This window comes from Solea senegalensis, linkage group LG3, assembly GCF_019176455.1.
Source record: "Solea senegalensis isolate Sse05_10M linkage group LG3, IFAPA_SoseM_1, whole genome shotgun sequence".
NCBI lineage: Eukaryota > Metazoa > Chordata > Actinopteri > Pleuronectiformes > Soleidae > Solea > Solea senegalensis.
Window position 1 is genome coordinate 429045 of NC_058023.1, and position 23061 is coordinate 452105.

The window sequence follows — 23061 nt, forward strand, 5'->3', positions numbered from 1 at the left end:
TCCTAATTCTAGGATGGGTCAAAATGCAGAGAATGATTTCCCTAAGGGGATTAATTAAGTATCTAAAATTAAAAAAACTTTTACCAACTTTGATCCCAAGTCTCCTTTGCTTTGACTGTCAAATCAATTTTTTAAGTAGTAATTTGGCTAAATACCCTCGTAAATGTGGAATAAGTGGACCTTGAATCCAGATTCTTCGTGAAATAATTCACGATATAATAATAACTCATAAAACAGAGGGAAACATCCTTCCTGGTTATATGAGAGTATCCGAGGGGTACGCGAAGGCACCACAGTAGTTTCATATGGGAAAAAGAGAGTGGGAGGAGGTTGATGGTGCGTTCATGGCACCGAGGCGGGGCCTTGCCCTCCTGCCGCCTGCCTGCCCGCCTGTTCGCTCCAGACCGTCTGAGGAGGGCAGAGCTGTTGGTTACAGAAATGGCGGAGGGGGAGCTGGACGTCGACTCGCTGATTTCCAGGCTGTTAGAGGGTGAGTTCTGCAATACTATTCCGGTCACTTTACCTTGTGGTCTGTGGGTTTTAGCCCCGAAGCGTGATTTAAGGTTTAATTTTGACTGAAGTTGACCAGTTAAGGTTTACCGCTTTACTCGCTCTCGTAGTGAACAGAACTAGTCTGCGTGTCTGTCAGTAAAACAACTCACAGCTGCCGCCTCTATTTCTTTTTACCGGTGAAGTGGAGATAAATGATATCTGTCACACTTGACTGACTTCCTGAGTTACATGTGGAGTTAAATGTCACTTCACAGGTCTGTGTTAACAAAGTTGTAGCTGGAGGAGTGATGTCCGAACAACCGTTGAACTTACAGCAATATACCGTGGCCTAGTTTAAATGTTATAATTAAGTCATTATCATTAGTGATGCTATTTTATTTAAGTCATATATGTGCATATATGAAGCACACACACACACACACAAGCTATGTTGCCATTCACCATCCAAAGTAGCTCAGTCTGCTTTTTCCTTTGCAATTTAACACACCAGAGCTGGACGAGATGGAAGACTGAGTTTAAAAAGTTCACATTATCCTCAAACAAAGTGCAACATGGTCTATACGAAGTATGCCGAAAACTTCATCGCGATTGTTTGAGCTCTGTTACTGTTTATCAAGTATTATGTTTGTGTTTTAATGTAGCCGTAAGTTAAATGCTTATTTTCAAATGTGATCTGGCACAATTTGTTCTCAGTGAAAGGAGAAGGTGCTCCACAGTGTTGGTGTGTGTGTGTAAGTGGTAATATTCACATATGTCATTGGATCTATGATATTCCATGATAAATAAACATGCAGTTTTCTCAAGGAACTCTCTTAGCCATACACAAATATTGAGATTGTGAATCATGTTCAGTCCTAATGTTCTTAATATTTGTCTTAAACTGATCACTGTGTTATTCTGGAAAGCAGAAATGTAGGTTATTTTAACTTTATTGTTTTTGGAAATAGTTTTTTGGAGAGTTTCTTTTTTTACACTCAGCTTAATTTTGCTCTTCTGTGAGCAGTGTTGCCCCTGCCACACTTCCCCTGTATATGATGAGAACTCAGAAAGTTGTCTACAGTTTATTTCCATCTACTCAGGAAATCAAACGTTGCATATTACGATTATATTTGTTTGGCTTTGTCCCAATATCTCTACTTTGTTTATGTTTGATTTGCACAAAGATAGCACTTAGTTGGTACTTTACTAAGCGCTGTTGTTGCTCCTGCACCACTGTGATGTGTTGGGCATCAAGTGGGTGACTTTACCAGCCGTGCTAAATAAGGGATGGCAACACAGTGGAGTTAATCTCTCCGCCTTTCCCCGTGTCTGTCACTCTCCTCAATACCCCGCTGTTTCTGTAGTAAACACGTCACAGCTTGTGACAGACAGAATTTGTCACCTCTCTCTCTCTCTCTCTCACACACACTGATTCATTGTGCTGAAAATCTCACACACTAATATGTGCAGTATGTCTGTAAATGAATGGGCGTGCCGCGGTTCAACATGTCAGATAATAATTTGGAATAATTGGTTTTTGGTTGCATAATAATGCCTGTTTGATCTTGGTGTGTGGGCAGCAGCAGGGTGAGGGTGTGTGTTGTCAGCTTGGCAGGGCTTCATATTTAGCTCATACTGAGATAGCTGTTGTTGTTCGGGTTTAATGCAGTGAGAAAGAAACCTCAATGAAGGCAATTTGAGGGATCAGAGTGTTAAAAAAAAAAAGGTTTCCAGACGTGAGCTGTGAAGGAATCCCACCATCCGCCTTCTTCCAGCCGCTGCAGCCACCTCAGCTAGTTTGTATCCGACGGGTTTGTTTTTGGTGAAAAAATGCCATAATAAGCCAAAGGCTGATACAGACACTGAAGTAGTCTCATGCACACTCTGATTATAACTGAGAGTTTTAAGCCTGTCATTACTGGAGCCTTTTTCCACACTGAGAAGACAGAAGCCACAAAACATCAATTAACACAGTTCTTATTGTCAGCGGTGCAGAAACAAAGCAGAGGATGGTCTGCGACATTATTCAGTTATTAATCCATTACTATATGAAAATTAAGCAAAGGAAGAAGAAATTTGCTGGGATCTTATGTTCCTATTAATGCAGAGAATGCCAATAGACAGAGTCATTTGACCTAGGAGTAAATGTTGTTACTACTACTCTGGCTCGCATAAAAGCATCTGAAAATGTAGGCAAACTGTGGGAAAACAAGTTTCCCTGGAGACCCAGAAAGACAACAGTGTTAATTCACAAAAATCTAATTTTGCATCAAATGTAGCACTACAAACAAAAGATGCCATCACACTGTTGTACTATGGGATATCAGCAAACACATCAAGATCCACCAAGTTACAGCAAGTTCAATAGGCTGCTACCTCCTTGACTTCTATGCTGGCTTCTATGAACATGTACTATATCTACATCTGCTGAAACGTGAAAAAATATTATGTTAATTTCACGAGAAGAGACTAAATGACCTCTGCAGTTGGACATAGGAAAAAACTTATATATATGTGTATATATATATATATACGTATATATGTATATATATCGGTTATTGGCCCAAGCACTCGGCATATCAGATATGGCAAAAAGTCAGATATCAAGCATCCCTAGTTTGTTTTGTTTTGATAAAAAAGCCAATGAAAAAATCACATGCAGACGTATTTGGGCTACACACAGACGGAAAAACTAAATTTCTGCACCCAAACTGTCCCTGGTGCTTCAGCTGTATTCTATTTTTACACAAGGGTGACATTTTATTTTAGGACATGATGACTCTATCCGGCCTTTCACCAACACTACTTTTTCTTCCTGATGAAACCAGTAAGAAAGGTCCGTCAGCAGCTTTTCTTTTGTCCTCCACTTCTTTTGAGGATGGATTTCTTCTTTTAGGGATTTTTCTCCCACCTCAGGTATACAAACTGAAATACTTTGTTAAACCACTGCGACTGGTTGATCTTTTACCTTTTCCAGTGAGCTCTGTTACCACCCCAACATACAGTACTAACACACACATGCACACAAAGAGAGCTCCCTGATCTCCTAGTAAATGTCAGCAGGCACAGCTGTCCCTGGAAGAAATTCACTTACCCTTTAAACACAGGGGTAAAGCATGACAAGTGCAATACTAGTATACAGTTGCCCCTCAGCACTATTGATATTATGTATTTTCTTTGAAAATATAAGGGAAAACAGAGTGGGAATGCTTGTAGTGTGTGTCCTTTAACTTTATTTCTTTATTTAGTTTGTTTTTTTAATGAAATCTTTCACATTAAACATTACACATAATGTATAATAACTAGTTTTAATGTTCCATGATTGTTGTGAATGACGTGGCAAAGAAAAGTCATCACAATTAACAGAATCTTCAAATAAAACAAGTCAATATTGATAATTTCGCAATAAAAGTGAGGATAGGAACTGCATAATTGTGTTTTCAAACCGTTTTTATGAGCAGAAAAACACTCGTTAAACAGATAAGCACGTCATATACACAAAAGTTAAAGCAGCGTTGTATGTGTAACATTTTAAAACATAAACTTTATACAAATGCGTTGAACATTTGTTATATTTCTCATGAAAACAGTTATATTGCTGTAATTATGATTTTATCACCCTGCTTTAAAAAGAACCACCTGGTCTAGAATCCTTTCCTTCCTCATTGTTGTGTTATTAGCTGAACTGAGTGTTAATATTCATGTAAATTTGAAATTAAATTAGCATGGTTTTCTTTTGTTTATTGGTAACACAAATAAAACAGACTTTAAGCTATTTTAATCCCGGCACTCATACTTATATCTGAAATCAACCTTAAATGTCCAGCTATACTGCACTGTCCTCACGTGACTACCTTCAGAATCCACAATATTCAGTGTCCGTGGTTACGTTTCAGAAATGATTTCAACAACACACATTTCTTGTTACGTTTTATTGAACAATTTGAGAACTGTTGGTGAGAAAAAAATGGCCTGTGGAGGAGAAGATGCATCCTTGTGTCACTCAGTGCGCACGTGTCCTCCGGCGTGTCGTCTGGACGACAGGCTAAACCTGATTGACAGTTTACAGTCGGTGTCCTCAGTTTCTGGCCTCTCTGGTTTCATTTGTCACTGTTGAGACAATAACGTGTCATTTGTTGTCTTGTGACCAATGACGTGAGTCACAGCTGTGAAGTGAGCAACTCAAGAGGTTGTAGATGTACACACTGATTTGACTGCATGATTAAGATGGCATTTGTGTGTATGTGTGTGACATATGTCGCAATATTGATATTGTTAAATATATCTTAATAACTGGGTTTCCATCCAATTTGTACACGATGTGTATACAGTTTGCCATTTTGATGTTAAAATGTTTAATTGTTCAGTCCCTTTGCAAAGGTATTCACCACTGTGTCAGTCAGTGTGTGCGTAGCTGATTATAGGGTTGCACTTTGGCTGCTTTTGGGTTTGAATCACCAAGGTGTGACGTCCTATCGCTGCGGTGAGGAGAGAAGGAATCAACGCGAACACAGCTTCCCTACACCGTACTACACGACGCTGCTGGAAATCCATCATCCTCTGCTGTTTCAGTACAACTCCGAGTACCATTTAACAGCGCGTTTGAACTGACCATTTTCACATTGACACATTTCTTTCAAAGCATTCACAGAAACACTTGAGTCGTCTCAACACAGTCGACTGCAGCTGAGGCAACGTGGTGCGTGTCGAGCCCTCCGTTCACCATCACCCCTTCATTAGTTTTTTATTTTACTGTTGCTGCACTGTGCCTTTTTAGCGGTGATCCAGCAAATACAGCCATTACAGGCCCCAGTTTCCCCCAGTGTGCCACACTGGCCCGGGCTCTAGCAACAAACTCAGTCTGTTCTGGCAGGACAGGTGGCCTGAAGACTTAATGTGCCACAATCGGAACCACTGCCCCATACTTTAGCCAGCGGAGATAAAAGGCAGCGTGGAAAGTTTCACTTTGGAGCCGTTTTGTCGTTTTTATGGACCAAGACTCCAGCCAAGTCGTAGCTCTGTATGTAGGAGTACATAAAACCTCCGGCAGAGCGTTTCACTGTTTAGGAGCTGTCCAGGTTGTGTTTGTCACACACTATTGAACTGTGCAGATTGTATATTGTGGTCTGCATTTACTGTGGTTTAGCAGTTTATTTGCTATTATGTACGCAGTTTTGGTTGTAATTACGGAACACAAGCTCAGTGTTGTTTTTTGTGTAATTTTCAGCATTTGGAACAACACAGGCAACACATATGGCGCTTTTCCATCATACAGTTCTAGCACAACTTGGCTTCACTTGACTCTACTCATTTGTTTGCTTTTTCATTTATGATAGTACCTGGTACCTGGTGCTTTTTTTAGTACGCGCTCTGTCGAGGTTCCAAGCGAGCTGATCCGAGATTAAAATGTGATGTCAACAGACTGCCGGCCACTGATTGGTCAGAGAGTTCGACGTTCGAACAATGTTGAACTGTAGATCAGTTAAAAATCCCGAAAACAAGCGTAAATCTGCCGAGCGCTGCTGAAAACCGGCGATTGTGAGCCAAATCACAACCCGTTCAGCCGTATTTCAGTTCAGTGACCGTGTCAGAGGGAGTCTGTGCGTCTGTCATGCAGGAAGTTCTGAACTCACATATAAAACATCGTCACGGTCAGTTTCATGCAGCTGTGCTATGAAGACGTGCGTTGAGGAGCTACAATAGTAATGGAAAATGACGTGCCTCATACCAAACCGAGTAGAAACAAGTAGAGCCGAGTCGGGCTAGAACTATGTAATGGAAAAGCACCAATAGATAGCACTGTTGTTCCTTTAAAGATCAAATGGCAGCTAATTGGCACAACAACACAGACACAACAATGAGACTGATTCTCATATAAAGGAACTTTACCAGCAAATGGCATAAGAGTCTCTTCCACTTCCAGTTTGCATTCGCCATATGACCTTTAATTCCAAGTGGCTGACGTGCCTGCCATGGTTTAACAACTGTCTCACTTCCACGTCTTTAGCAGTGAAACCCCTCACACTTGATAATTTATGTTGCCGCGTGTTAGCACAGATGTTTGCCAACATTCGCCGGCCGAGATCAGTGATCATATAACACCCAAGGGAGGCGGTAGCTGGAAATGAAGCGGTCATGTTGGATTAAGTTTGACGTTCACTTTCATTTTTGTTTCTTCTTTCGAAACTCTTATAATCTGGTTTTAGTTTCAGAGCTTGTACACTAATGCAGTCCTGCGTATTATATACAGCAGTGACACACAGATGGGTTGAGTCCCCAAACAAAATCTATGCATATGTTTTAAATCACAGTTGTAAACCATGTATCAAACTTTTCTTGGAAACTATTCATTTACCATTTCATGATTATATTATATTAGGTATTACAGAATAGTAGGGATGGTACGATACCACATGATATTACAAACTCGAGTATCGAGTACCGATATTAGCCTCATACAGTCATTTTAGACCATTTATTATTATGAAGCTGTTGAGTACTCCAAGACATAATTATCCAACTGTATATATTGTACTGTATATATCTGATCCAGTGATTTTGACCAGTATACCGATACTAACCAATAGTGGGTGCCATTGCAATAAAGTAGTCGCTATATTATGCACAAATTTGCTCATGTTGCGTGATTAATGTGAGTTGCATCACGATAAGTGCGTCCCCGTATAGAAAGTGCAGTAAACACTGGAATACTGGGCACCAGCAGAAGACATTGATTGTCCTTGTCTGAGAGGTTTACGTGTATATACTGTATAATTAGTGCCTCTCTTTCACAGAACGTCTTATATTAGTGCCACGCTGTTTGTTTTCGTGGGACATGCTGGACAGCTGTTGTATTGCGTGGTGTTCAGTGTTGCTGGCATGGTCCTCTGTTCTGGAAACAACAATGGTGGAGCCTGTGCGGTGGTGAATGTCCACCCCCTGGCACCAGCCGTCCAGCTAGGCTTTCAGATAAATCCCCCTTTTGCCCTCTCCTTATATTCCCTCTCTGTCTCCTCCATGTCGCTCCTTCCATTTCTCTCGTCGTGTTTTCCATCTCTCCCTCCGTCTGTGTCTGCAGCAGTGCCTCCTGTTTACTTCTCCTCCAGTCTTTCCTCTCAATTTCATCCTTTCTCTCGCCCCACAAAGACGTCCATTCACCCGTGGCACTTAAAGGCGAAACAAAACGTCCAGTGAAAATGCGAAAGACTGCGCAGAAATGCCACCGCAGTCAGGATTTCGGCTGTAAGATTTTGCTCCCACTCTCCTCGCCAGAGGTGCTTTGTGCTTGCGTTCACTGAGGGGTCACTGTTTTCCGTTGCCCCTGCGTGGGAGAGGGTTATATGGAGGAGTGGTGGGGAGCTGCTGGCGCCATGCCCTCTTGGAAAGAATAGAGAATGGAGTTGGAGAGCTAAAAAAGGTCTGACTGGGCATCTTTATGGGCGCAGCAGTGAGGAAAACATGCACAGTCATACCTACTTCAGAATTCATGCCTCTGCTTGACCCATCAAATTCTTGGAATAGCTTCTCTCTGCAGTTAGAGAAAATGAAACATTCAGAAATATTATAATCTGCTTTCATTAATAAGTTTCTATTAACAATGGGGGGAGGAAAAACTCCTGACTCTGCGTCTCCGCAGAACATTTTAGCATCTCATGCTAAGTGTATGTTGTGTCTTTATGAGGCTGTTCTACGTCTTTCGGAGGGTGTGGGTTTGATTCCCGGCTCCGCTAGTCTACGTGCCGATGTGTCCTTGAGCAAGACACTTAAGCAAAACTGTAGTGTAAAGCAGCTTTGCGTGGTCATCAAGACTAGAAAAGAGCCACATAAATACGGACCATTTACATGAAACTGTTGCTCTCAATGGAGTGGACACTTGTAGTATCCAAAAGTCATCCTTTAGTTTTGATTGCACCTCTCTATGGTCCTTTTACATGTTTCCTGTTATATAGATATAAAGAAGGAAACAAACAGTATGACAGCTTGACAAATCCAGTAGAGCTAGGTTTTATTGTGGCTAGAGGGGGACCGGGGAAGTAAAGTGTCTTGTTGACGGCTCAACGGTTGAATAATTGACTTGTAGTGTTCAGGCCTATTTTGAAGCTCCTGATATAGCGCTGACCTCGGTGACCTGTTGATGTGAATAGGTTTACGCAGCTCGTTGCCGCTGACAGACGTTTCACTGTTGTGTGAAGCCGAGTGGCTCAGTAAAGAGCCTTGGCCCGTGCCCACCCTCCCTCTTCTTGTTCTGTCTCCATCACATACGACGACAGAGCCTTCCCAGCGCTCCCTGTTTGTCCTGCTTCCTCTACTGAGCGGCGCCCATATATGGTCATGCCTGGCAGGAGTGATCTGTCTGTAAGTCGCTCTCTATCCCCATATCCCACATTGTTCAAGTGAACTCTGCTCTTTTTAATGAATGGAAAAATAGTTGACTTCCTCAACCCCTTAGCACAAGGAGTTTGCAACCAGTGAGGCAGAAGAAATGGTGACTGGAAAAAGCTTGTCGTTGATCACCACCCCTCCTTTTCATTTATACCCATGCCATATAAGTGTTTATCTTTTTAGTGGGAGCTTTGGTTAGAATTCAAACAATTTTTTCACAAAGGAGTGGTTTTAATGACGAGAAGAAGTGTAGAATCACTGCAGTATTTCCTCACAAAGATAAATACATGAAAAAGTTTATCAAAAAACGTTGTCAGCAAAAAAAAGCTTTTTTTTTTATAATTTGTAAATAATAATATCCTCATGTCCATGATTAAATATGTCAAAAATCAACTTTTTAGCTTCAAAACAGGAAGAAAAAACAGAGAATAAGAAAAGCAAAGGTCTGTAGGTTCGTCACCGATGACACACCAGGTTTGTCCTTCTGAAAACGACTCCTCCATAGCTCAGCTGTGTGCTCACCTGGCGTGTCATTCTCTGTGCTGCAACAGCTCTGTGTAACAGCTGTGGTTGAACACATGGCATAATGGGATGGGCAGTGAATTTAGTTGTCAGGGATTTGGCAGCCGGACTCTGATTCAGTGGCTTGTTCCTACTGTACAGATCAAACATTGAGACGAAGCTCTAATAACATTCTCAGGCTGGTTTTGGCAATGTCAACAGAGCATTAAACACCATATCCTGTTTCTATTATTGACTGGATGGTAACTATTTTCACAGTCCTGTAACTGCTTGTCATATAATCTTGCCCTGAATTGAATTAATTCATCAGATTTATTGATTTAACATAGAAAACAAGCCACCTGGCGATGTGACAGCGTAAGCCAAAAATATGTATTGCTTAACTGGTTTTGAACTTAGGTTGAAAATGTGGAACCTGAGACAATTAAAAACTTCATTATTGACTGTTGGGCTGCAACTAATAATTACTTTCTTTCATAAGCGATTCATCTGTTGATTACTTTCTCAATGTTGATCAGTGTTTCCCAAACAAGTGTCTTGTTTTTCTGCAAACGTTTTAATGATTTTCTTTGTCATTTGGTGCAAAATCCCCAGAAAATATTCTCATATAAGAAGCTGAAAAATGAGAGAGAGCTTTGTTTTAATTAATAAAAAAAAAACTCTCAAACAGATGAATTGATCATCAAATTTGGTATTTGGGTAAAGCTGTAATTGACACCAGGAGTAGGAATTGCAGGGTAAAATACAAAATACTGGGCCTTTTTAAATAAAATATCATGCTACAGAGGTTCTGTGGTAATTTATATATTGTAATTATATGTATAATAATGCATATGTATCAGTGAAGGAAACTAAATTAACCTAAAAGTTTAAACTCCAAGATTCTTTGATTCAGCTGTCCATTGGTTTCCATGTACATTCTTGTCATCGTCCTTAAATCTTAGCCCAGAATTGTTACCCAAGCTGCACTGAAGCTGGGCATGGCTCGGGCTGTGAGCGTCTGAGGCTCTGCGAGGAATGCAAAGAGGATTCTGGGAGGGGAGGGGAGGAGGTGCGAGGCGTGTGACGTCAGCGCACACCACCGGCGAGGTGGAGGACAGCGGTGGCCCCGGAGTTTCGGCCACAGCCAAAAATGCAACTTGGAAATAAATAGATGGAAGGGGAAGGAAGGAGGCGGAGAGAGGGAAAAGGAGGTCTGGGAAAGGATACGAGAGAGAGAGAGAGAGAGAGAGACTGCAACCGACACTGCAGTGCAGTCAGTGATGTTTGCATTATTAAGCCAGAGAAAGGAAAAGAGTGTTCAGTGTGAATAAAGCTTGAAATAAACACCCAGGGAAACACACATACGTACCTGACCAAATTTGGGGGTGAAGGACTGGAGTGTGCTGCTCAGATGAGGCGTTCAAGGTCCTTATTTAATCTCACTGCTGCCACTGACACATGAGTGACTCCCACGCTTTAATTGAGTAAAGTGGGTGGTGCATGAGATGTTAGGACAGAGTGTAAACATAACAGACATTAATCAGTTTATTGTCAAACATGACGCCTCGCAGTTAGAACAATTATAAAAGATTAATGGTTCATTGACATTTGTGACAGATTTTCTGTTGGACAAGCGGATCAGGTCAGCAACTAATGATTCTTTTCATTATCTATTCATCTGTTGAGCTTTGTTGATTGATTCACTGATGACTTGTGTCGTCCATAAAATGGCAAAAAAGTTTACCAATCCTCAAAGGTTTACCTTTTTATCCACAAACCAAACGATCACTGGTTCAAACACAGATAAATCAATTTTCAAAATTGGTAACAATTTGTCTATAATTGATAAATGAGCCGTAATGTCATCCCAGTGTTTTGAATCTGATCTTGAGAAAGATTAATCGATGAATGATTGATCCTACATTTCCCAAAATGCAATGTGGGTTGTCACAACCGACACAATGTGACCAGAACCAGAACCACTGATGTCGTTCTCCTCAGACTTTTCTTAACGGCACCAAATCAGTCCGGTGACAAGTAAGGCGCTGCAGGCTGGACACTCAAACTAAAACTTATCCTTGTGTGTCATCATCTGTTGAACTAATGAGAGTAATAATTGATCATTTTAATATACACCAAATGAGTAATCTGAATCACAGCTAAATCCTCCACCTTTGATATGAACACAGACTTGTTGCTTCCCTTGAAAATCCCTCTGGAGTTGATTAGAACAGTCAAACACATTCTCCTCGTCCTCTCATGTTTTCCTGGCTGCCTGTGTATAGTGGATGTTTTGTTTTTGGCAAGTTTTATAATGATGTGTGTGTGTGTGTGTGTGTGTGTGTGTGTGTTTCACTGCTGTTGGGTGCAGCGCATGTTAGTATGCAGGGTGTGGGATGGCTGGTGGAGATGCCTCTTTATCTGCAAATCAACCGCCACTCCCCTCCCTCCAGCAGCAGCAGCAGCAGTGGTGGCTCTGCTCACCAGCACCTCACAGGCTGGAAATTGGTCTTACTGGGTTGCCATGGTGATCAGATGTAGGGAACCATCACCACCACCTCCACCTACTCTCTTGTCGTTTTTCCTCTTTCTTTCTGTCTGTCTGGCTGTTTGTTTCTGCAGTGCAGTGGTGACAAAGAGTAGAGAATACTGCCCCAGCCAAAAAGCCTGTAGTGGTATGACCTGAAGCCATGGTCACTGGATCACTTAGTGTGTTTGAATATCGGTGTGTGTTTATGTGATTGTGTGTTCCTGGCTCTGCCTTAACCATAATGAAAGGGGATCCTCCCATGCAAGTGAAACTAGTCCTGCGTGTTTATATATAGTTGTGAGGACGTTTTGGTTGGTTCACACTTGAGGTCGAACCGATTTGGGTTTTTTTCTGTGGCCAGTAACAACTGAGACACAAACTTGAAAAAAACTTTTATTTGAACAACAGTTATGGTCTCACCAGTCTGCATTTTGTGTCTGCACTGCACGTATTTATTTTAGGGCTGGAACTCTGTTGTTTGTGTCATAAAATGTCGGAAAATGTTGAAATAGTTCCCCCGTTTTGTCCACAAACCAAAATCATCTGCTGGATTATTTGGGTCACAATTGAAATCACGATTACTCATTGACTTAAAATTGGAAAAAACGTGCTTTGAACCTTTTGAATTTACCTTAAAATAAATATGTAATATCTTTACCCGGGCTGTGTGAATTCCACTGAATGCGTGTGTGTTCTATTATTGCCAGATGACGAGTGGGACAGGAAGTCAGACACCATTATAATATTAAGTGTTATTTTCAGAATAAAAGCCCCACATACTTTGTTTTTGTAAACATTCAGGGCAGAGCCCTTGTTTTAGTTTATTATTTTGTTTTGTTATAAGAAACCAGGAATCATTCACATTTAAGACGCGGAAATAACGGAGAGCTTGGCGATTGATGTAAGAATCCATTAATAATCAATTTATTTTATACATTTCACATAAAATAATATGTAAACTAATTAAAAAAGGGGCGATTAAAAAGTTAATTTTGTTAAATAAACATTTTAGAGCACCGGTGTGAAAACAAAACAAAATGTTCAGGCGTACATGAATTAGGCTATTTGAGAGTTAAAACTTGGGTTTAGGGTTAGAATTGGGTCCAGGTTAGGGTTGGGTTTAGGCTGTCATGATGTTCTGCAGCTGCAGAAAGACCAGACGAAGTGTCGGCGTGTGTGTCCTATATCAGGTCTCCCTCTCGGTCAGCTGAGCTCGCACAGACCTCCAAACGCGTCATCACACAGCTGAAAGGGAGGGGTGTGAAATCAACGAGTGGACACATACACACACACAGAGACTCCTGAATTGTGCTGATTAAACAATATGCTCACATCATCTTTGTTTGTGTTTCTAAACCACAGGCCCGGTAGCTTTTTAAAACACACACAACAACAGGAGCGGTCGGCCTCACAGCGAGGCTCTCGTCGAGCTGTTTGTGTTTTCATGTTTCCCTGTGAAAAATGTTGTTTATGTTTTGCTTGTGTGGACAGTTCCAAATTTAGCCCGTTTTTACCAGGTGTGGGGTGTGGCAGGTTGTGTTTGGCGCTGGAGACGGGACAGAGGGAGTGTTTATGTCCGGGCAGAAATGTCAGGGTCACGTGGTATCACACACACACTGGTTTCCATAACTTCAGAGGACATTGCATTTCTCTAACTTTAACCTCAGCCTAACGTCAGCCTAACTTTAAAACTTGCCTTCACCTTGTGAATGTAGTTAGGGGGACTTGATTTTTGTCCGCAAAAGGAAGACGTTTTCATAATGTGACTGTGTAAACAGATGTAGGTCCCTACAACATAAAGAATACAAGGTACACACACACTTTTCCCCTTTAAAACACCTTGAGACCTGTGAAGTGCAGGCAGGAATCTGTATTATACACATGTTTTGGCTGCAACTTACTTATTCACATTTTCTACTCTATTTGTTGACTATTTTTTCAATTAATAAACACACAAAATTAGTGAAATGTCCTTGAATGTTTGGCCCGAAAACCAAAGATATTCAGGTTAATGTCATGTAGAAGAAAATGAACCAAGAAAATATTGGCATGTAAAAAGCTGAAATGAGAGAATTTGTTTTATTTCATTGAGAAACTCCCCTAAATTGGATTCATTGAGTGTCCTATATGTGCTCCTTCTCCTCCTCTCTGCTCTGCTCTGCTCTGACCACATCTGTCTGATTCACCTGTTTGCTGATGTTTGACGCCTGCTTGGATTTCCACGGTGCTGCTGTGGTGTCGTCTGACAGCCACAGTCTCGCTCAGCTCTGGCCCACTTCTGTGGAGCAGCGGGTGGAGAGGAGGCTGTCTGTGGTTGTGTCATTCATCTGAGGCAAAACATGGAAATAATGCTGGGGGGAAAGTTATAAATGTTCCGGTTGGCTTTGCGTTGGTCGTAGACAGAGCTCGGTTGTGTGTGTGTCTCCAGTTTTGGGGCTGTAGCTGCTCTTGTGTGTGAATTTGCAAAGCAAATTGCGGAAGTAGACACAATTTAGTGTCTGACCTGCAGGATTGTTTGATGAGGTGGTTTTCAGGTTTTATTTTTTCTTCTGTTTGCACATTTTGAACGTGATTAATCCTGAACCTGCTTATGTGTGATGTCAATCAGTTAATTGTTTTTTGAATTAAAAAACTGCCAATGAAAATTTAAAAAAAAACAAGCTGCAAAGGCGCTCTTCAGTACAAGATTGTGATGGTACACAGCTTCAGCTTGCGGTAATGTCATTGATCAGCTGATTGTTTTTAGAAAACCAAAAAGAAACATCGCTTTAACTTCTTTAAACCAAACACGGTGCTATAAAATACAATATTTTCATCAAAACCTTCAAAAACGGAACAAAACAATCCCAAAAAACCTGGAATAATCTGTTTTAATCTTTTAATCTGTTAAGACATAAACGTTTCAGCTCAAATTCAGCTTCTTTTTCCTAAAGCACATGAGAATGAGCTTAATAAGACTACTTCTTTTTGCATATTTTAGCTAAACAAGACATTGTTGTTAGCAGGTTTTAAATGTTATGAAGAAAAATAAATGTTGCTGGAAGAAGTCACGTTAGCAGTGGCAAAGGAACTCTCAAACACACAGTCCAGTGTCCTGAGTTGGACTGAGTAATACAGAAAAGATTGGAGTCATTATTAAATGCAGTCATTAATGCATAAAAATGACTCAATAAATGTCACTGAAGCAGGATGGGAGCTCATGTTTGCACCTTGGCTGTGTATTAACACTTGTGAAAACACATTGCAGGCATAATTTGAGCTGCATAATCAGCCACCTTTGCATGTGGCGCTGATGTAATTGCCAATCTAAAACAAGAGCGCCTCTTTTCCTCCCTGTTACACAACAGGAAGTGTCTCCAAAAAAACACTCCCGTCAACATCAACACTGCCGACACAGGCTGTTTCCATCGTCCGTCTGTTGACTAAACGCTGCCTCCCATATTTAGTCTGAAGTTCATTTGAAAACTGGCCCTGTGGGAGTTGATGGTTTCAGTGATGTGATGATCGGCCATGGCATATCCTTGGGGGGAGGAGGGAAAAAAGTTCTGGGATACTGAGGACACACTAGTTTACATCTGTAAACACATAACTCAAAGTCACGCTTATAATATTCCCCTCTGCTTTATCTCTTTAACAGTGCGAAGATGTCGTCCAGGGAAGATTGTCCAGATGACGGAGGCTGAGGTGCGCGGCCTCTGCATCAAGTCCAGGGAGATCTTCCTCAGTCAGCCGATCCTGCTGGAGCTGGAGGCTCCCCTCAAAATATGTGGTCAGTAACTTCCTGCTATATAGTGTCCAGTCTGTCTGTCAGTGTCCCGTCACTTCTTCCATAAACTAACGCTGCTGCAACTACTCGACACATTTGACAAAACCGAATGTTTTGAGTCTTTCATTCAAAATAAACCAAATAAATAAGTTCAAAGCAGTCTTGTATAAAGTACCTTAAAGGGATGGGTGAGTAAAAGTATCAGAAAGTGTCACCTAAGTACAGTAAATGTCATATACTTTAAGACTTTTACTTGCAAAAGTAATTTTCTAATGTAAAATGTACTTGCGTTTTAGAAGTAAACGCATTAAAGAAAGTGAAGAATAAGTAAGTAATCCTTGAAAGAGCCTTGAAAGTTTGCGAATTGTGAATTTGTGCAAGAAAGGAGTGAAGTTGACATTTAGGTAAACGTCTCTCTCCGCCGATGTGGCCTTGTTTGGTACGACGCCACCTACTGTTGCATGCGCCCTGCATTGCTTGTTGTGCATAGACTAACAAACAACGTGTCATAATTACTAGCGGTGTCGTGGACACTGTCAACTGTCTTTCTACACTGTTGACATGACGCAGAACAATGAGCGAGTAACGTTAAGCAAGAGAGAGCAAATGACGTGATGCCTGGGAAATGCAAATTCCAACATCTCTGACTCACCAAAGAAAAAGGTCCCAAGGACAATCATTTGTCCGGACGCAGAGCATGCTGCAAATAGATAGCCACACGTTGTCCTCCCATCTTAAGCTGTGTCAGCACATTTGGTCCTTGAATTTCAGGGAATTGGTCCTGAAGCGTCCTTGAATTTGATGTCAACCAAGGTGTGGGAACCCTGTAATAATATCTGTACATAACTTGTAATTGAGTATGATACATAGCCTTGACTACCATAATCAAGTGGAAAGGGAACTTGACTTGTAACCAGAGGGTTGCCGGTTCAAATCCCCACCCGGCCAAAAAAGGGCTGGGGTACCCCTGAGCAAGTTACCCAACCCCCAATGCTCCCCGGCGCCACTCAGTGTGGCAGCCCACCGCTCCTAATTCTAGGATGGGTCAAAATGCAGAGGAATACTTTCCCTAAGGGGATTAATAAAAACTAACTTAACTTAAAAGTCACTTGCAGCCCTAGTTATATCAATTTAATAATGGAAAAGTAATCCCTAATCTATCATTTTTTCTGCTCCATCTGTGCCTTCCACTACAGGTGACATCCACGGACAGTACACAGACCTGCTGAGGCTCTTCGAGTATGGCGGTTTCCCCCCCGAGGCCAACTACCTTTTCCTGGGTGACTACGTGGACAGAGGGAAACAGTCTCTGGAGACCATCTGCCTGCTGCTGGCCTACAAGATCAAATACCCCGAGAACTTCTTCCTGCTCAGAGGCAACCACGAGTGCGCCTCCATCAACCGCATCTACGGCTTCTACGACGAGTGTGAGTACTTCTGTGTCACGCGGTTCCTGTCAGGTTCTCTACTCTGGTGAAGGTAGTTCCATCACACGTGCATGTAGAGAAAGGGAGGGGTAAACCCTTCTGTTACCATCGCTGACAGGATTCAGCATGCATACTTCTCTCATTACCATAACTCACGACTGTGATATATTTTCAGCATGCGAATGTTATTTTTGTAACAAATGGCATTAAAAAAAAAGCTTTCGTAGAGTGACAACTAACACGGTTAATGATCACTGATTTTGTTCCTTGGAGAACTTTCAGAGGCTGGAGTTAAATCAGGCTCCATATTTTTTAAAAAATCACTGTATCTGTCAAGTTGAACAGCCTCTCACTGGCATCGTTGATTTCACAGGTAAACGCAGATTCAACATCAAACTGTGGAAGACGTTCACCGACTGCTTCAACTGCCTGCCCATCGCTGCCATCGTGGACGAGAAGATCTTCTGCTGTCACGGAGGTACTGGCTCGGAGGAGATTGTCTGTCTTTCTGTCTGTCTGTCTGTCTGTGCTTGGTGCTTGTGCCTCCCTGTCATTACATTACATTACATGTCATTTAGCAGACGCTTTTATCCAAAGCGACTTACAAAAGTGCATTTAAACATTTGGGTACAAATAAGAGCTAGAAGTAAGTAAGAGCTTCAAGTAGAACTTACTTTACTTTTTACTTATTACTCTCACTGCTGTGATGTGGAGCATGACAGATAAACCCTCTGACCTTCAGTGTTTTCATACTGACTAATCTGCCGTGAGCCAAATGGGTCAGAGCCACTTTTTGTGCGTCACCCTTATGGATTAATACCTGCACAGGCATGGATGATGATGATGATGATAATGATGAGATTTACAACCTGTAATGAATCAGTGTGATTGTTCTGCAGGTTTGTCTCCTGACCTTCAGTCTATGGAGCAGATCCGACGCATTATGAGACCAACAGATGTGCCCGACACAGGTATGTCACCCCCCCCCCACACACACACACACACATTCTTCTTGTACAGCGTCCTTAGCGAGGACACTCAAAGACATCATGCGTCCTCACGAGGACAAAATGTCCCTTCAAAGATTTAATTAAAATTTGTCTTGACAGCCTACCATATGTACATGTACACTCACATGACGGCGTCCCATTAAGGACTCTCATTGACGTTCACTCATTTGGACAGCCTTGGGTTGGCCTAACCGTAATCTGTTAAACAGATAACCATAATCTGCCAAACACTAACCTTAACGTAACCACATTTCCAGTCGCTTGTTTTAATAATGAAAAGAAAACTCAAACTGTTTGATCGATCATCGGAATAGTTGACAATTAATTTAGTATCGGGTGGTTGTTTCAGGAGACTGCGTTCAGACATGGACAGTTGTGTTCAGGACTTTCTACGATTATTTGATTATTAATCTGACTTAAATGTGGGTATTTTCTGAGTAGTTTCTTTGCTCCGTATAACAAAGAAATCATTTGAACTGAATCATTTTGGTGTGTGGTCAAAACAACATCATCATTTCCAAGTTTGAGAAGGACAACACGAGTACTCGATTAACAATGTTTATTCTGTGTGCCAAAAAAACCAATCTGCAAAGTCACCCTGAGCGGTCACCAACGCTTTCTGCAGTCATACATCATCAAACTGTGATCGCTGCTCCAGCTTCTCCACAAAAATGCACAGATTACAAATCTGGCATCGGCGGGGAGGAAGCCGTTTGCACTGATGTGTTCACTGTTACTATGTTTCCTCTGAGAGACTCAGAGGCGCTTCGTAAACACACACACTCCCGATTCTCGTCCTCATGCGAGCTCAGTTCATGACGGATTTGTCTCCACTCTTTGCCAAAACGTATGTTTTATGATCCTGACAGCATGAGAGGACGTGATAAATGACTCTGTGGTTACTTTTTTTTTTTTTCTTCTGTGAGGAAGTTTATTGAGTCCTGGTGAAACAAGGACTTGCTAGTTTGAGTCCTAGCCATCCTCTTTAAACTCGGTTCTTCTTGTCCTTATAAGGCAGCCAGTGTTCCAGCGCTGGCAGCCGCTGTCTCTCAGATCCTCTTATGGTCTTTCAGGGAGACTCCAACTGTCTGCATGAGAAGAATGTGTTTATATATATGTGTGTGTGTGTGTGTATGTGTTCATTTAAAACAGGGCTGCCCAAACCTTTTTCCCTTGAACGGCCAAAATTCAAATTTAACGTAGGCCGCGAGCCAAAAGAAAACAACATTTTTTAAGGTATTGTATTAGGAACTGGGATCCCAGGTTCCCTAAATCATTTTTACTTTCACTTTAACATGGTTAAATGTTAAAGTGTTAAAGTAACGTTATTCTATTGAACAAACGTCTTCATCATCTTTTAAAGTGTATGAAACTCAGTTTAAATCAATCAGAACTTACATGTACACATACATATGTACATAATGTGATGACCATAACCAACTCTTTTTCTTCTGATTTTATGTGGTTGGAGAGTTGGAGGAAATGTAGTGGAGGAAGTGTTGAAATATAAATAACAAATTAAAGTATAGATACATGAATTATGTACAGTAACGAAGTATTTGTACTTTGTTACATTACAACACTGTAAGTAACTTTTACTGTTACACTCCTGGCATAAAGAGTTTTGTCTTTTTTTTTAAAAAAGAATTTAAGTTTGGTGGGCCAAATGAAAACTTTTGGTGGGCTGATTTTGGGCCCCAGAGCCACAAGTTGGGAAAGCCTTAATGTTTTAATGTCTGATGGAAATAATAATGATTGAAAATGTCATAATTACACTGAAAATGTTTGATAATTAGTCGGGCTCTCAAGCGTTATATAACATTGAACAGAAGGGGTTGCTAAAGTTCTGCTCGTCTGCTGTTAAAACCTTTAGAAGAAGAGCAGCCAGACGATGTCGTTGAGAAAAAAAAAGAAAAACGTTGTAAAAATGTAATATTTTTGTCGAGTACAGTGGCTCTTATGGCGTTAAATGAGTTATTACTATAATGCAAAAATAATTGACTTTATAACAGAAGATTGTGTTAAAGAGAGCAGGCGACAGGTGACTTGTCAGGTGTTAAGTCGTCCTGATGTAGATAGTTATTATTTAATTGAGCTGTGTGTTTACCTGCTGCTCCAGGTCTTCTGTGTGACCTGCTGTGGTCAGACCCAGACAAGGACGTCCAAGGCTGGGGAGAGAACGACCGCGGCGTCTCCTTCACGTTCGGAGCTGATGTAGTCAGCAAGTTCCTGAACCGCCACGACCTGGACCTCATCTGTCGAGCCCACCAGGTACAGACACACACACACACACACACACACAGACACACACACTCTCTTTACACATGTGTCTGTAAAGACTTGTACATCAGCTCTGCAGTGACTCATGTTCCTGTGTGTCTGATGCCCCCAGGTGGTAGAAGACGGCTATGAGTTCTTTGCCAAGCGGCAGCTGGTGACTCTGTTCTCGGCTCCCAACTACTGTGGAGAGTTCGATAACGCCGGCGGCATGATGAGCGTGGACGAAACACTCATGTGCTCCTTCCAGGTAATGATATATTACACATAATACTGACATATATATATATATATATATATATCTGTAAATTTAGACATAACAGCAGATTAAACAGGTACTTGAACGCCTCACAGAGTGTGATTTCTGTAATCCTCAAAAATCCTACTTATAGATTAAAAGTATGACTGGATCAGCCCTTGCATGAACCCGAGTTCATCTAATCCACAGTAAAAATGTGTCTTAAGTTACATTCTTGAATTATTGGGCTCCCCCCCAGCTGACTGTGTTGTTATTCTTAGCTTAAAGAGCTGTTTCACCCATTTTTTCCCACTTACTTGGTCAAGTGAAGAGTAAACTTAAAACAATTACGACGCTGCCATGTTTGATTAATTCACATTCAGATCATAAATCACAGAAACACAGTTAAGAGCAATGTGGGGCTTTTATTCTTTTTGAAGGCAGTTTAGATGGTTTTATTTATAATCCCAACTTCCTCTGTCGTGTATAGCACATTAATCTCTGGAAATTAGTAAAAAAAAAAAGTAAAAAAAAACAACTATATTTTTTGGGTGAAGTGGCCCTTTAAGTCATATTTGACCAAGGAATCGGTGACAGAGCCTCGTAAGATTCAAACGTATATGTATTTTTATCATGAACTTTTATTTTGAAACACGCACCGTTTTGTGACCACACCTGCACGTCTGTAATCCTGTTGAAATCCCACTCAGATTCAAGTATGACTGGATTTAAAAGGATCAGGAAAGTCCAGATTAAACGTCATTAAAAGTGCTCTTATCTGAGTGAACAACTAAGTGTAAAAGGTAAAAATCTACTATTTTAACTTGCTAATGTCTTTGCGTCTTTCCTCAGATCCTGAAGCCGTCTGAGAAGAAAGCAAAGTACCAGTATGGAGGCATGAACTCGGGACGGCCTGTTACTCCTCCCCGCACAGCCCAGCCTCCCAAGAAACGATGAAGGACAGACGTAGGGAGGGAGGGAAGGAAGGGAGGAAGAGACGGAACGAGGGGGGACGACAGTCACTGGTTGTCTCCTGTCGGCTTATTTTTTGTTTTGTTTTTGTTTTCAACGACCTTTCGTCGAGTAAAGGCCACAAACACTCTGCTGTGGACGAAAACAGACGCACACACACACGTCTGTCTGTCTGTCTGTCATCTAACTTTTCACTCCAGAACTGCTGTCCCACTTTCCTCCACGCTTTTTCCTTTTTAAAAAAACAAGTGTTAAAAGACGCCCAAAAAATGAGAAAACGGTGAGGTTTCATTCTGTAGCATATCAGTGTAGTTTTTTTTTTGTCTTTTTTGTTCTTCGCTTTTTTGTTTTTGTGACAACAGAATGACGGCTAATTTAGATTTACCACATCTCTTTTCTTCAGACACAACACAGGTATCAACGACGACTGCTGGGTTTTCAATAAAATAATACAGGGAATAAACAAACGCACCTGGACGCTCTGTGTGGTTCTTTCCTGTAAAATCATCATTGTGATGCTCGGTTATTCTGTGGAAACTAGAGCCCAACTGTCACGTTTTGAATCTATAAAACAACGCTTAACTTGACTTTTAAAAAGTCACGCATAGATTATTTTTTCCCCTTGTATTAACCTGAATTCAACTAATCCACAGTACAAGTAAATTGTGTTGTTTTAAGTGAAATTTTTTGACTCCTTTTATTCCAATAATTGTGTTATTCTTATCTTATGTCACCTTTGACACTCTGGCCACCTTCAGTTCAAATAAGTTTCTTTTATATGAAATGGCACAGAGCCTCCTCATTTTTATCATGTGTATCATAGCATAATGAGCTTTTATTTTGAAATTCACACCCCCACAAAAAATGTTTTCTTTTCCTGCCACTTTTCAAACTTTATTAACTACTATGAAACCATAGCTGAGGGGAAGTAAAGTCATATTTTCATTAAACACTTAAAAACAATGACATTTGTATCAGTTTTTATTGCGTCCTTTAACCTTTTCCACACGAAGAGCATCAATGCGTGTTCATAAAAAAATTATATAATATAATCCTATGTATTTGGTTTGATGCATTATTGCAGCCTGGTATATGTGACAGATGGGCAGAACAATTTGTATGCATAATTCATCTTTTTTTTTGCCATGTCATAATTTATAAAATAAAACACACCTAGAGCACCAACATGTGCTCATAACATTTTTAACCCTTAAATTGCTACGTTTTTGTCATGACGTGTCAAAAAATTGTGATTTGAATGGGTTCCAATGACCACATTTTGGTGTGTAGGTGTGTTAGTGTGAGTATTTTCGCTAACTTTAAAAAAAAAATAAAATACATGAAATTAAGCAAACTCAAAATCCTGGCATAAGTTTTTCTAACAATGTGCCTGGAAAAAAAGAATAAAATATTTGAGTATGCCAAAAAACACAAACATGTCTCGAGGTGCGTTTAAGGGTTAA

General features: G+C 40.9%; 1 protein-coding gene across 1 annotated transcript; it reads left to right on the forward strand.

Annotated features, from left to right (window-relative positions):
- Window positions 1-298: 298 nt before the first annotated feature.
- Window positions 299-22075, forward strand: LOC122765921 (serine/threonine-protein phosphatase PP1-beta catalytic subunit-like). The gene is made up of 8 exons (XM_044020412.1): window positions 299-490; window positions 15546-15677; window positions 16871-17101; window positions 17475-17579; window positions 18001-18072; window positions 20231-20382; window positions 20504-20638; window positions 21479-22075. Exons 1-8 carry the CDS (start codon window positions 334-336, stop codon window positions 21581-21583), a joined length of 1089 nt encoding a protein of 362 aa, XP_043876347.1. The 5' UTR covers window positions 299-333; the 3' UTR covers window positions 21584-22075.
- Window positions 22076-23061: the final 986 nt, after the last annotated feature.